The sequence below is a fragment of the Leptonychotes weddellii genome, chromosome 8, assembly GCF_054177405.1.
Source record: "Leptonychotes weddellii isolate Sample4059 chromosome 8, ASM5417740v2, whole genome shotgun sequence".
NCBI classification, from domain to species: Eukaryota; Metazoa; Chordata; class Mammalia; order Carnivora; family Phocidae; genus Leptonychotes; species Leptonychotes weddellii.
Window position 1 is genome coordinate 110,618,222 of NC_138376.1, and position 15,303 is coordinate 110,633,524.

Consider the following 15,303-nt stretch of genomic DNA (forward strand, 5'->3'; position numbering starts at 1 on the left):
CCCTTCCTACTATCTTTTTTTTTCAAACATATAATTTATTATTTGTTTCAAAGGTACAGGTCTGTGATTCATCAGTCTTACACAATTCACAGTGCTCACCATAGCACATACCCTCCCCAATGTCTATAGTACCAATCAAAAGGAACTCACTGAAGACATGAGTTAAGACTCCACCATAGTCAAAATCTGGTACAGCCGGTAGGCTAGGGCAGGGTGAGGCCAAAAGACATCAGAGGCCCTATCTGTAGGGGATGAGGTCTGCTCAGACACCTGTGACTTGTTGGCTCTCAAAACTGAGGTGTAAAAAAAGAAATGGGTAGCCCACCCACACATACAAAATAGATAATGAGTTTAATTAATAGATAGAATGTCTGTGTTCCTCCCCATCACCACCAAATTCATATGTTGAAGCCTTAACCGCATTTTGAGAGTTTTAGGAGGCAGAACCTTTGAGAAGTGATTAGTTTAGGTGAGGTCATGAGAGTGGAACCCCCATGATGGGATTACTGACCTTAGAGGAAGAGACATTAGAGTCTCCTCCCTCTGTCTTATAAGGATACAATGAGAAGGCAGAGGTGGCCATTTATAAGCCAGGAAGAGGGCCCTCACCAAAAAACAAATCTGCCAGCACCTTGATTTTGGACTTCCCAACTTCCAGAACTGTGAGAAATAAATGTGAGGTAAGCCACCCAGTCTATGGTGTCATGTCATGGCAGCACGAGCTGAGGCAACTGTGCTTTAGAGGAATCGTTGGACTAGAGGGATTTTCATTGTGCATTTCCAGTGTGTTGAGGCATCCAAGTTGCTAAAGAATGGAGCCAGAGGGCTTGTCGTCACCAGAAGCAAATATGGGTCCCCAGCCCATAGTCACACCTCTCCACTTCACCGTCTGTGAGGCTCAATGTGATCAGAAGTGAGCATTGGGACACTCCCCTCCCAACCCCTTCCCTCCTACCCAGAGTGGGGGGAGAGCTTCTGACCCTTGCTGGCTGGACAGAAGCATACAAGTGCCAAGATCTGGTTATGGAGCTGGCTTTCCCTAGCACTGTCCTGAGGTCACTGGCCCTCCAGACAAGCGCAAGCATCTTCTCTTTCCGCAAGCATCTGTTCTGTTGGGCCTCCGAGTGGGAGGGTGGGCACTTGGTGGCTGCCTGGCTAGGAAACTACCCATTATGAGCAGCGGATCATCTTGCATTCCATTAAGCATGTGATTACAGCCAGATGCTGTGGTGATGGGCATACAACAACTCCCTATAATAACCGTAATTATGATCCTAGTGTTTCTTTAGCTCAACATGCTCTGAACTTCTTAAGTCAGAAGAAATTTGGAAGAATTGCTTATTAGAGGCTGCAATCAAATGGAGAAGAACTTTTTTGGGGGGGGGAGGAAGGGGGGAAATTCCTCCCTGACATCTTGGCTTCTGTGCAGCCTACACTGACATCCTGTGGTGCGGTTCTGGAGTCCAAAATGGACTCGGCTTGGCTCCACATTCCTGCTCTTATTTCCCTTCCTTGCACTTTGCTCTGCCCCACCCCCACCCCACCCCCAACCCCATCTTTCTCAGCTGCTTCTCCTTGCTGGGAGAGAAAAACAAACACCTGCTGGCCCATCCTCTCACATTCCCCCTGCTGTGGGGGCTTGCTGAGAGGGGCGCCTCCCCTGCCCACTTGGGTGAAGTTCTTGGAATACCCAGGGAGAGGGGGTCATTCGAAGCTAAAATTGGCTGCTTGCTGTGATGACTAACAGCCACCTGGGCCTGCCATTCTTGTGGATCCATCTATTTGTGGAATATGGAGCCGTTTAGGGTGTATTTGTGTACATGCAAAGTCTCTACTTATAGGAGCACATTTAAAAGAGTTGGAAACCCGGTCTGTGAAGAAATGTGTTATATTCATTTTCTAGGGCTGCCATAACAAAATACCACACACTGGACATTTTAAACAAAAGAAATTATGGTCTCACAGTTCTGGAGGTCAGACGTCAGAGATCAAGGTGTCGGCACTATTGGTTCCTGCTGCGGGCTGTGAGGGAAGAGTCTGTTCTAGGCCCCTGTCCTTGGCTTATAGAGGCCTGCCGTCTCCTTGCGTGTCCTCACATTATCTGCCTTCTGTGTGTGTCTTTCTCTTCACATGGCGTTCTTTTCATAATGTCACTTGTCATATTGGAGTAGGGTGAGCTCACCCTAAACTTAACTCGCTACATCTACAACAACCCTATGTCTAAATAAGGTCAGATTCTGAGGTACTGCAGGCTAGGGCTTCAACATATGAATTTGGGGGAGACACAATCCAACCCAGAATATGTGTTGTGAGCTTACCACATGCCAAGCCCTGTGCTGACTTCTGGGGATACACTCTTGCACATGAAAGGCAATTTCCACCCTCCCAGAGTTTGGTCAAGGGTACAAAGAATAAAAAGCAAACTTACACAATCAGTAAAGTGATCAGTGCCGCTATAGAGCCCCAGAAGGTGCCATGGGAGAACACAAGAGGAGCACCAAACCTACCCATGGAGCCCAGGAGGCTGCCCCGGGGAAGTGAGGCAGAGGTGGAGGTCTGAAGGCCACTAGGAACCTGCCAGTGGAAAGGTGGGGCAGGGGAGCCAATGCGTATTCCAGGTGGAGGCCACAAGAAGAGAAAAGGCCCAGAGGGAAGGAAGACTGTGGCCAGCAGACAGAACTAAAAGGAGTTCCTCGGGATTAGAGGATAGCATGTGAGGGAACATCCCGGGTATTGAGAAGGAAAGTTGGGGGAAGCAGAGACAAGGCTGGAAGGAAAATGACACAGGGCCTTGCAAGCCTGCTGAGGACTTTGGATAGAAACCTGAGGGAACTTGGGAGGCACTGAAGAATGCCACATAGGAAATGACAGAGTCACACTTAAGATTTAGAAAAACCGCATTGACTGCAGTCTGAAGAGGAGGGGAACAGGGAGGAAGACCACTTACAGGGACATTTGTGTGATCCAGAGGAGAGGTGACCATGGCTTGAGCCAAGAGAGTGGCAGGAGATGGAGCTCACGGGACATGATGCCTGCCTGTCCTTCACAGCCCAGCCCAGGCTTCCCAGATCTCACAGGCCACTGCCTTCTCCCAGAAATTACTTCACATGTTTGTGTGAGCTCTTTGATGCCCATCTCCTCTCCATTATTTTGTTTTTCACTTACACACTTACATAGTATTTACCATGTGCTGGGCACTGAATTAGACATATTAACCCATTTATGTATCAGAAAATAACTGTGAAGCAGGAGCCATCATTAGCCCTGTTGTATATGGGGAGACAGGAAGATCTTGCCCAAGCTCACTGAGCTAATAGCTAACAGGTGGGAGAGACTTCATGTGACCTCTGGCTTCAGAGTCCATACTCTTATTCATGACTCTAGACTCTTCTTACCAGCAGGCTGTCATTTTATCATCACACCCAGCAAAGTGCCTGGAATGTTAATATGTCTTCAATAAATTCTTGTTACATGAGAAAAAAATGCATCCTTATGTTTATTGCAGCATTATTTACAATAGCCAGGATATGGAAGCAACCTAAGTGTCCATCAATAAATGAATGGACAAAGAGGATGTGGTAGAGATGATAGATGATAGATAGATAGATAGATAGATAGATAGATAGATAGATAGATGATAGATACATATATACATACATACATACATATATACATACAGAGTGGAGTATTACTCAGCCATGAAAAAGAATAAAAACTTCCCATCTTCCCACACACAACTACATGGATGAACCCAGAGGGTATTATGCTCAGTGAAATAAGTCAGGCATAAAAAGACAAATACAATATGATTTCACTTATATATGGAATCTAAAAAACCAAACAAATGAACAAACAAAACAGACTCACCAATACAGAGAACAAACCAGTGGTTGCCAGAGAGCAGGTGGGTGGGAGAATGGGCAAAATAGGCAAAGGGGATTAAGAGGTACAAACTTCCAATTCTGAAATCAATCAGTCATGGGGATGAGAAGTACAGTATAGGGAAGATAGTCAATACTGTAACAATGTTGTGTGGTGACAGATGGTGACTATCCTTGCATAACGGATAATATTGTCTACTCACTATGCTGTGCACCTGAATGTAACATTATATGCCAGCTACAATTTAATAAAAAGTTCTTGTTGAATGAATGTTGGCGATGATCGGATGTATATGGTGAAAAGGGCAGGGGTTGGGGGGGTGGGGTGGGAAGTGAGGCCCTTCTCGGAGTTCAGGATCACAAAAGGGGAAGCGGTGACCAGGGGCTGCAGAGGGGATGAACTACAAAGATCTCCACCAGAGACCTCCACGTGGTGGGGCTACTGGAGCAGCCTGATGGGGCACATCTCTTCCCAATCCTCAGGCATCTGGAGCCTCAGCCGCCCCTCGGTAGCTGCCCTGGTAAGAATAATATCAATCCGAAGCTTTTCAGGCCTTACCCCATAACAGCTGAATAACAGCTATTAGCTTTGGACTCCAGGCATTTTTATGAGATCTTAGTTCCAGGGCTTGAGGTTTGGCAAAAAGAGCATATTATTCACACACAAAACAACTGCATTAAAATAGCATTAAGGGTCTGGCTTCCATTGACAAAACCTAGGAAATTCAGAAATGGTGCAAAGCCTGTCCTGAATTCACCCCCACCATCAGGCCTGGGGTTGTTCTTCTTGACAAAGCCAATAAGGGTGGAGAGAAAGGTCCCCAGGGGGCAGAAGGAGACATGCTGGGGAAATGCAAGACAGCCCAGGTGAGCAGGGGGCGAGGGAGGAGGAAGATTTGGAGGAAGGGCCATTCCAGCGGAGGCCATGGTCCCTGGGCCAGGCCTGCCTCATGGAGCCTGCATGGTGATGCAGGCATGGAACACTGGCCCCAGAGGCCACTCCTCTGATCCCCGGGCTGGACAATACTTGTAAGGAGCAGCCTCTGGCTTTTCAGGGCTGGAGACCTCCCTTCTCCCCGCTGCTGCTGATGAGACATAGCCACTGTTGCCCCATGGGGCAGAAAGCCTCATTCAAATGTCTATCCCTCTACCCATCTTGGGTTAGGGTTAGGGTTAGGGTTACTAGCAGGTACTTTGCTCTCCAGTTAATTTCCAATTTTTGAAAGGAATTAAGGAGAAAGAAGCTCAATCATGGGTGAACAATAAGCATTAGGAAACTACTGTTAAGAAAATTGAGGAATTTAAACAATTTTGATTTGGGGTTGCAGTGACAGTTGGGGAGAGAAGTGAGGAAAAGAAATTTCCTCCCCTTGGCCAAAGAAGATCTTTTTCCATTTGAGATGAGGTGGAATCATTTGTTCTTATTTATTTATTTTCCCCAGGCTTATTGAGATATAACTGACAAATGAAACTGTAAGATATTTAGAGTGCACGGCATGATGATCTGACATACATATACATTGTGAAAGACTCTCTCCCAATGAATGGATTAACACATTCATCACCTTTTTTTTTTTTTTTTTGGTGAAAACATTTAAGTTCTACTCTTAGCAAATTTCAATGATATAATACAGTGACATATAGTCACCATGTTATATATTAGATCACAGACCTTATCTTATATCTAACAGTTTGTAGAATTGTTTCTTTGGATGTGCTTTGAGAAGAAATTTTTGTAATTCTAGAATTTACCAGGGCATTTGCAGTAAGAACTTCGCTCAAGCTTTTGAAAAAAGTTAAGTGTAATCCAAGAACTCAAAAATGGACCAGGTTCATGGCACATGCGTGGCTCAGTCGGTTGAGCGTCCGACTCTTGGTTTCGGCTCAAGTCATGATCTCGTGGGTCCTGTCAAACCCAGCCTCAGGCTCCTCCTTCAGCAGGGAGTCTGCTTAAAGATTCCCTCCCTCTGCCCCTCTCCCTAACCACATGCTCTCTCTCTCTCTCTCTCTGAAATAAAGAAAAAATTAATTAATTAATCTTTTTTAAGAAAAAATGGACCAAGTTCGTTTTAAATAGGGCAAACACAATATAACATAATGGTGTTATTTATCATTCTGATCCAGAATGATGTTCAATTACTTGAGCAAGCTCGCACATAAATGCTTGAGCTGGAATTGGAACTCCACCTGTCCTGTTTCAGGGCTGTACTCCTAACCACCTCCTGAATTCCCAGCCCACCCACCACCACCACATTTGATTTAAGCTGGGGCTTAGCCATCCATTCCACCCCAACCCTGAGTTGCCTATTAAAATCAGCTGGGAGACATCCAGAGCTATAGAGCTCATTCATGATTCTTCTAGAAGTCCCTATTTTAGCCCAAGAAACCCTATTCTCTACTAACCAGCCAAGGGACAGAAAATGAAATTGTGTTCATTTCTAAATTGTTCAAAATGACTCTAAAAATCTTCTTGAAAACGCATTGAAGGCCAATTTAATTTACCCTTCTTTTTTTTTTTTTAAGATTTTATTTATTTGACAGAGAGAGAGGGAGAAAGAGAGAGTACAAGTAGGGGGAGGGGCAGAGGGAGACAGAAGGTCAGGCTCCCTGAGCTTAAGTGACTGAGCCACCCAGGCGCCCCTCATTTACCCCTCTTCTTAAATGGGAAAACTGAAAGGATTCTATGCTACCAGGTCAACAGGTGAGCTGGCAATAAAAATCAGGCTCTAGAAAATGACCTGGAAATCACTTTTTTAATGTGCTATAAAATGTTAATAATTCTGGGTAACCTGGGGCGCCTGGGTGGCTCAGTTGGTTAAGCGTCTGCCTTCGGCTCAGGTCATTATCCCGGGGTCCTGGGATCGAGCCCCGCATCGGGCTCCCTGCTCAGCGGGAAGCCTGCTTCTCCCTCCCCACCCCACCCCTGCTCATGCTCTCTCTCACACTATCTCTCTCTCTCTCAAATAAATAAATATTTCTTTAAAAAATAATAATAATAATTCTGGGTAACCTGACTGAAAATGCATTATAGTACAGAACAGCCGGAAGTTGAGAAAAAGTCCATTCTGCGTCCCTCCTCATCTGTCATTTAGCAAAGCAGGGACAACTTTGGCTCACTCATGGAGTGCTGCTGTTGAGATGCCACAACCATCTGATTCTGTGACACTCCATCAGAGGGCGCTAGTAACACCTCCTCTTTTTTGTTTGAAAGAGACACATGAGAGATCATTCAAATAAAATGATTGATTGAGGGTTGGGGGCAGAGAGGCAGTGTAAACATTGGCTATGACAAGTTCAAAGGGAAGCTCAGGACACGGCGACATCAGCCCTACCAGTGACAGACAGCACATGGCAGGCTCCTTGTGGAGCTCTAGATAATTCCGGTCTGGCTGGAATCCTTATTTAGCCATCTTGATGAGCACGTTAAATGTGACTTAACTCTAAGTTTGAATGAAAAGCACAAGCACTCGACATGTTTCTTGGCAACACCTTTTTTAAAAAGCATGCGTTTTTCTCTAGTGTTGTACTAGACTTCCATGGTGGGGACTCTCTTGAATTAAAACATCCTCTTTACAGGTTGAATTTTGAGGCTTTTTCCTATCCTCCCCACCCCATGGGCCTCCACCCTGCACAGACACACACACACACACACGCACACATGCACACACTCATGCACGCACACACAAGTGTGTATGTACAGATCCATCAGTCATGGCTGAGGGGCTGACTCAGCCTGGGTGTGAGTTGCTGGCCCGCACGCACTGTATTCCCACCAGACCCAAATAATGAGGCTTCAGTGGGACAAACACAGGAGGTGTTAACCCATCTAGCCCCCTATCTCCCACGAATTGTTTTCCCTGGATCATGCCCTTTGGTTCTTTTCTTTGTCTGTTTTCTACCTGAGCTGTGAGGACTCAGTGAGGAGAAAATGGTAGCAGAATGAGACGCTTGGGTATCAGAAACAGGGGTAGTGAGAAATGAAAATGATTTATAGGGTTTCACCAGCCTCTGTTCTTTCTCTTCTCCTCCCTCTTGTAGTTCAAAACCCCACAGGTGTATACACCTTAAAATATGGACCCTCGTTTTACCATTTAATTAGATAACACCTCACTCTGAGTCTGGTTGAGTTATGAAACCTTAAGGTTCAGAAATTCAGGTGGAGGATGCAAGGGAAATGTCTGCTGGAGAGAGTTCATCCTTATGGCATTAGTGAAGGGGGACATCACCTCATGACCAGCTTCTCCTGGAGATCACTAGACCCACACGGACGTTTCGGTTCCATGGAAACAGCAGGAATGTGGGCTGAGCTCTGAGCCTGGGAGCGAGAACCGAGCATGCCCGGTTGGTCTGGTCCCATGACTGACTTCCTGTGTTGTCACTTCACAGCACCACACCACGGTGTTGCCTTGGGAAATGCCAGAGAGAGAGTGTATGTCTTGTAAAAGCTCTCTATATGACTAGAGTGGGTTAGCTGTGTTGCTGCCCCGAGACAGGAGACAGGACGAGATGACTAACCCTATTATCCTCTGACTGTGCTCCATCACTGAGTGGCTTCACGGGGACTCTCCCAGGTAGGAGGCTGGCAGAGAAGACCGCCAACCTCCTTCAACCCTGTGATTCACAGGAGTGAGTACCCTTCATGATGTTCCACTGTCAAGGACCATGGAGTGGCACATTTTTATTATTGGAAAGGATGAGTCCATTAATGAATACACTCAAGGGGCATTTTAAATTTTAGGCAGTAGACAAACATGACTTTGTTGTTTCTCTCAGGCAATGAACTACCTTTCTGAAGAAGACAGCGGACCCATTTAATAGAACATCCAGATGGCTTCTTATATCAGGTAATACAATAAGAAAATATTTGAAAATGGAAAAAAAAAGATCATAAATTTCCTTTCAAATACCTGAGAATATGATTACCACGTTCTCTTGCCTGTCCCGTCCCCACCACTGCACACCCCAAAGAATAAAGTAGCTCTTCTAGGAAAGGATGTAAGTAAATACAAATGGACACAACAGATGCCATGTGGAAATGTGCAGGGAGGCAGGAGGGCCAGGCTGCTGAGAAGGGCATCCTTCGGGGGGCGCTCTAAGCCGGCTTCAGAGGAGCGAGGGAGCCTGTCAGGCAGAGGGGGCTCCAAAGGGACAGGCATGGAAGTGAGCCACAGAAGTGGGGAAGTCTACAGGATAATAGAATTTTACTTTTTTTTATCTCCTCAAAAGCAAGTGATGTGAATTCACCAGGAAACAGATTTATGACATGGTAGGGATGATTATTTAGAAGAACTTTTTTTTTAGTTGAGTTTGCTGTTCTGACTCTCAAAACGAAGCCCACTTTGCAGGCAGCGCGTGCGTGTGCTCATGGAGTCCACAGTGGGGGTCCAGCCAGTCCTCCATGCCAGGCCCCCTTCCAGGAGCTGGCCCAGGGCCAGGCACAACACCGGCATTGTCCCTGCTGCCATGGAGCTCGCACTCCTAAGTGGGAGATGGGCAAATACCAAGTCAATAAACAGAGGGCAGTCTCAGAGTGATAATGTGTCCCGAGAAAAATAAAACATTCACGGGATGACGTGATGGATGGAGGTAGCATTTGAAAGGGGAGTTAGGAAAGACCCCTCTGCAGTTGTGACATTTGTGCAGAGACCTAAATGACAAGAAGCAGCCAACCTTGCAGAGTGAGATGCACATTCCAGGCAGAGGGAACAGAAAGCGCAAAGGCCTTGAGGACAGGAGATTCGTGTGTACTAGGAACAGAAAGAAGGTCAGGGTGGTCAGCTGAGGAGAGTAATAGGGAAGGAGAAGGAGAGGAGAGGAGGTGGGAGATGCTGCAGGGGCCAGATCGTGGTAACTCATGCAAGGAAAGTGACCTTGCTGTTGTATAGCATGGGAAAGCAAGGGGGAGATTTAAGTAGGATAAGCTTATAATTAAGCATGTAAACACAGTGTATGAATTAGACCTTAGCAGGCAATCCCAGAAGCTTTCCATGTACCTGAGACATGTGTGAATGGATGCCTGACTAGGAATCACATGTGTACCTGGGATCTACAAGCTGAACAGATCCACACGGGATTTTTTGGACCTTGTAGGAGACTCTAGTCCTTACATAGATGTATTTTCACAAGTATACACATTGTACCATGAGTATTCAAATAACATATGCATACCCCATTTCCTACACGTGTGTGTGGTTGTGAATGATATCCAACTTGAAAATACAATTAATTCTACACATTGCATATCGTGTTCTCAGCGGCTCTGCTAAGACTCCGTGGCTAGCGAGCATGTCGCAGACACAGTCTGAGAGGTAGAGAGGGAAATCTCAGGGCGTACTGCAAACCAGCCTCCATCCTCAGGAGGCCCCCAGGGCCCTCAGGAAGATCCAATCTGTCTGTTCTCATCACTGTGACAGATCAGAGTCACTGGTCTCAAGTCATCATTTCAGGGCCAAGATTTTCTCTCCAGACTGTACCTCACTCATTTCTGACAACATGTTGAAAGTAAAACGTGCCTCCCTACCGTCCTGCTTCCTTTTAAAATTTATGAATTTTGCAGTTTGCTTAAAAACAAAAGTTGCTTAAGATTTTCAGAAGGAGATATTCCTTCACACATCAGCATGCAGATGGCAACATCTAAAGGGGGCAGAGGGGTGCCTGGGTGGCTCAGTCGTTAAGCGTCTGCCTTTGGCTCAGGTCATGATCCCAGGGTCCTGGGATCGAGCCCCACATCGGGCTCCCTGCTCGGCGGGAAGCCTGCTTCTCCCTCTCCCACTTCCCCTGCTTGTGTTCCCGCTCTCGCTGTCTGTCTCTCTGTCAAATAAATAAATAAATAAATAAATAAATAAATAAATAAATAAATAAATAAATAAAGGGGCAGGAAAAATACTAAACATAGATCATCAGGGAACATGGAGGAGGAGATTTAACGTTTTTAAAATGAGAGGATTATAAAATTCAGACAGCACAGCAAACATCAACGAGAGCCCAACTGCCCAGGATTGTGTCATAATTGTTCTTATTCATCAATTTTAATGGGTCCTGAGCCCCAGCAGACACCACCTCATGCTCTGTTGACTAATGGATGCTGGTTAAAAGGTTTCTGTGCAGAAAAGTGGTCCGGTCTCTAATCTTATCTGCCTTGTTCCATCAAGTCGGGGCTGATGAGAGAGGCCGAGGTAATTTGCTCTGTCACCTTGTCCTGATATCTGATCTCAGGACAGCACTAGATCTGGTATGCTATTTGACCAAGAGTCTGCCAAGAGTCCTGTAATTCTTTTTTAAGAGAGAGAGCGGGCTCTCTCAAAGGGGGTGGGGAGGGAGAGGGGAGAGGCAGAGGGAGAGAGAGAATCTTAAGCAGGCTCCATACCCAGCTTGTGAGCCCTACGCAGGGCTCGATCTCACAACCCTGAGATCATGACCTGAGCCGAAATCAAGAGGATGCTCAACCAACTGAGCCACCCAGGCGACCCATGAGTTCTGTATTTTAAAGGACTTTAAGGACACACACACACACACACACACACACTAAAAATGTTAAGCTAAAAGAATCTTATTTTCTGTTTTAAATCTTTCAACTTGCTGTTAAGGAAATAGATCCAGAGTGGATGGTTAATTTTTCCAGCTAGCAACAGAACCAGAATAGGAAGTCACATTTTCTTCCACCAAATTCAACCCAGGCCACGGAAAGTGGCTCCATTACACAGTCCCCCAACTGTCCGGACTTGGCGATAGCTATCCTATTGCTCAGCCACTTGGCAGTAAAGCAGTATGGGGATTCTCCCTTAAGTGGTCAGAGTAGAAAACAAACTCCAAATACAATATTGCTTTTACCATACTTTTATTCATCTCATTCCTTCAAACTATGACAATTTCTATTCTGTCTCAAATTAAATTATACAAAACCCTCATCTTCACAAAACCCCACCAGAGACCAAGCAGTAAGCTAAAAGTATCTTGTTCACTCCAATGGGAAAAAAATACCAGTTCACGTTTGGCCAGAGAAGTAAAGAGATGAGTGTGGAAATCCAAATTAATTGGTGCCATATTTTTTCTAGTTTTTTCTGATATCTTACAGATTGCCACCTTGGGCAAAAATAGCCCCCTTGTGGTGCATGCTTACAGGTCGTGGTGAGTCCCTTCAGGCCTTCGTTGGTGAATTGGACTCCAGTTTAATAACCCTAACAAGCTTGTTTGAAGGTTTTTCAAGCTCCCAGAAGACTGGGAATAGCAAGGAAATAAAGAGAAGAGAAGCTTCGACAGGCTGGGAGCCACAGGCCAGGCTCTGAAGAGTGTTAAGGTGCCCCAGAGAACAAAGCGGGAAACAACACCAACAAAGCACAAAAAAAGCACACACAATTGAAAAAGGATGATCTCTGGGCTCTCTCCCAAACCTCCGCAGGCCCTGGAACAAATTCTACCAGCAGCTCAGTGCAGCAATTAATGCTTTTAAAGTTATCCCTGACTTAAACATCAAGAAAGGTTTTATTTTGTTCATCATGCTTTGAAGAAACAGTGAAGTGTGACCCATCTTCGCAAGACTGGCAAGGCTATTATTTAATGTGTCAATAACTGTTAAGGTTGTATTGTGTAAAGGGTGTAAACACACACGTGAACACACAAAACTCCTCAGCTGTGTATACGTCCCCAGGGAGTTCACACGGCTTGGGTGCTCCTAACGATCCGTTCTCTTCTCCTTAGCCTCCCCTGAACATCCCGCCCAAGCAGGCCAAGAAGATCGTGGGCTGACTCCCTGATTTTTACAGGAAAGAATGTCAATAGTTTTAGAAAAACTATTACACACCACTCTCAACGTCCTTGCCTTGAAGAGACGTTTGTTGGCTACTGAGATTTTTTTCCCCCGCAATGTCCTGGACCATGCTGGCTGGGCTAAAGCATTGTCACCACTGTTTTGTTAAAGCATGCCTTGCTTTTATGCTCTCTTTACCCACTCCTCCTTACAAATGAATATGTTTTTATGGTTTCTCCTCATAAAAAGTAACTTGGACACCAAAGAATATTATTTTAAAATAAAGACTCTTTAAAAGAAAACATTTTCGGGGCGCCTGGGTGGCTCAGTCGGCTAAATGTCTGACTCTTGATTTCAGCTCAGGTCATGATCTCAGGGGCCATGGGATCAAGCCCCGTGTCGGGCTCCACACTCAGTGTGGAGTCTGTTTGAGATTCTCTCTCTCTCTCTCTCTCTCTCCCACTCTGCCTCTCTCCTCTCCCCGCTCTCACATACTCTCTCTAGCAAATAAATGAATAAATCTTTTTAAAAAATATATTTAAAAGAAAACATTTTCTCCTGAGAAAACAGTTGCTCTCCACTGACCAAAGTTGCAAAACAGGAAGAAATGGCTCAATATAACACTGGGGATACTGGGTTGTTGTTCAAACCCTGCAGTCTGGGTCACAAAGTCTAAGTGCCCAAGAGGAGTCTGGCCTGCGTCAAGAATGCATCAGCAATTGTCCTAAGGTCAAAGACAGCCTCCAGGGAAGAAAGGTGTTCAAGAGCTCTCCTCACTGTGGCTGCCTACAAACAAAACCATTTGCTCAAGGTGGCAATCTGTAAGAGATCAGAAAAAATTAGAAAAAATATTGCACCAATTAATTTGGATTTCCACACTCATCTCTTTACTTCTCTGGCCAAATATAAACTGGTCTTTTTTTCCCATTGGAGTGAACGATCTAGTAAAATGAAAATTTAAAACAAGCAAAAGAAAAAAATTTTCAACAGAATTGACCTTTCTTCGTGGAGGAGTTGTTTCTTTCCCCCTGCCTCTCTCCAAGATGGACACACAAACAGCCACAGCCTAACTGAAACCATTCCACCAATCTGGCCACCAGCAGAAGATTTAGCTAGAATGCTCATCATAGTCAACAGGAGCTCTGAACAAGTAATGCATGGTTTAGTGCTGTTTACTGGAAATGGGTGGATTACTCCATGATCTAAGTGTTGATCCCTCTAGAATGCTTTTCTAGTAGCTGCATTCTTGAGAAAACTGAAAAGAAAAAAAAAAAAACAACAGAGAAGAGCGTACATGACGTGAAGGGGATTGGAAACATGGTGCAGGCACAAAAGTCAAGGGAAAAGTGTTTTTGAACAATACAGTGGCACTGTAGCAATCTAAGGACGGGTTCTCTCGGTGGAGAGTGTGATGGACTAACACGAGCCAATTATGAGTGAGTGAGTAAGCATTGCAAAGAAGTGAAAAATGAAAGACAATTCAAATAAGGTATGATGTTATGTTTCTGAAATTAAACTTCCAGTTAAACATGGTAGAGGAAGGAAGGATTTCGTTTTACTCCCCTCTCTTAAAACTCATTGAAACAAACAAACAAACAAAAAAGTGAGCAGGCCCCAAACAAAACTATAGAATGTACTGCCAAGAACTCTAAAGCCTGGACTGAGGTGGGGAAGGAGGCTGAGGACCATACCCTAGGGCTCAGGCAAAATGCCAGTTTCCCCAAGTGTCAGATCTGAAAGACAAACCCAGCATCCTTTGCGGGGCTTCAGGTAAGGTTGTGTTGGCTGTGCCCTGCAAAAGGATGCCTGGCCCAGGGGGCGAGTGGAGGGCACTAGAATCAAGCTCACACTCTGTTCCGCAAACAGAGATAAATCCTTTCCCAGATCACACAAAGACAACATCTGGTCACCAAGCATGGGCCAGCAGGGTTGTTCTCACCCAAAGTGATGCCTTCTTGCAATTCACACAGGGCCCCTTGTGGGCTTGTGACAGCCCTGGGTCTTCAGTTAGAGATTGAAGATCCAGGAGTCAGACAGGCCATGGATGAAGGGGAGAAGGTCGGAGTGGAACCTGGTTCCACCTCCTAGAATTACATGGTGTCAGCCCCTGGGCGGGGTTTGGTGGGGGCATCTCTGTATCCGCTCATTCCCATCCTTGGAAATACGGCTCATTTATTTGTAGCCTCAAAGAGCGAGGGTGGCTCTCAGCAAAGTCCCTGAAATAAAAAATAACCTGCTTGTAGGTGCTTCTCCCTCTCTAGGCAAGCAAGCATAAAAAGAACACAGGGAAAGCAGGTGAAGAATTTACATCACAAGAGGATGCTCCTAAGGAAGCAAATTTCAACCAGCAAGATTTCTAAAGATAAAATCAAAAAAGGAAGAAAGTGTGATGGTTAATTGTATGTGCCCGTGTGAGTGGGCTAAGAGATGCCCAGAGAGCTGGTAAGACATTTCTGGGTGTGTCTGTGAGGGTGTTTCTGGAAAAGATTAACATTTGAATAGGTAGACTGGGTAAAGAAGATCCACCCTTACCAATGTGGGTGGGCATCACCCAATCTGTTGCGGGCCTGAATAGAACCAAGAGGCAGAAGAAGGAAAAATTGGCGGTTTTTACTTGAGTTGGGTCATTCATCTTCCTCTGCCCTCAGACAGCAGTGCTCCTGGTTCTCAGGCCTT

At 45.4% G+C, this 15,303-nt stretch overlaps 1 protein-coding gene across 3 annotated transcripts in view; it reads left to right on the plus strand.

Annotated features, from left to right (window-relative positions):
• Nucleotides 1–15,298, plus strand: part of AIG1 (androgen induced 1) — a 373,835-nt gene extending 358,537 nt beyond the window's left edge. The window contains exons 5-6 of one of the 3 annotated variants that reach the window (XR_014147368.1): nt 8,655–8,725; nt 11,956–15,298. Coding sequence is in view for 1 of the 3 variants with exons in the window: in XM_081827456.1 (XP_081683582.1) it covers nt 8,655–8,661 (7 nt within the window). In the remaining 2 variants the exon portion in view is untranslated. Of the gene's footprint in view, nt 1–8,654; nt 10,564–11,955 lie in introns of those variants that run through there. The other 2 variants (XR_014147369.1, XM_081827456.1) reach the window with 2 other exon arrangements.
• Nucleotides 15,299–15,303: the final 5 nt, after the last annotated feature.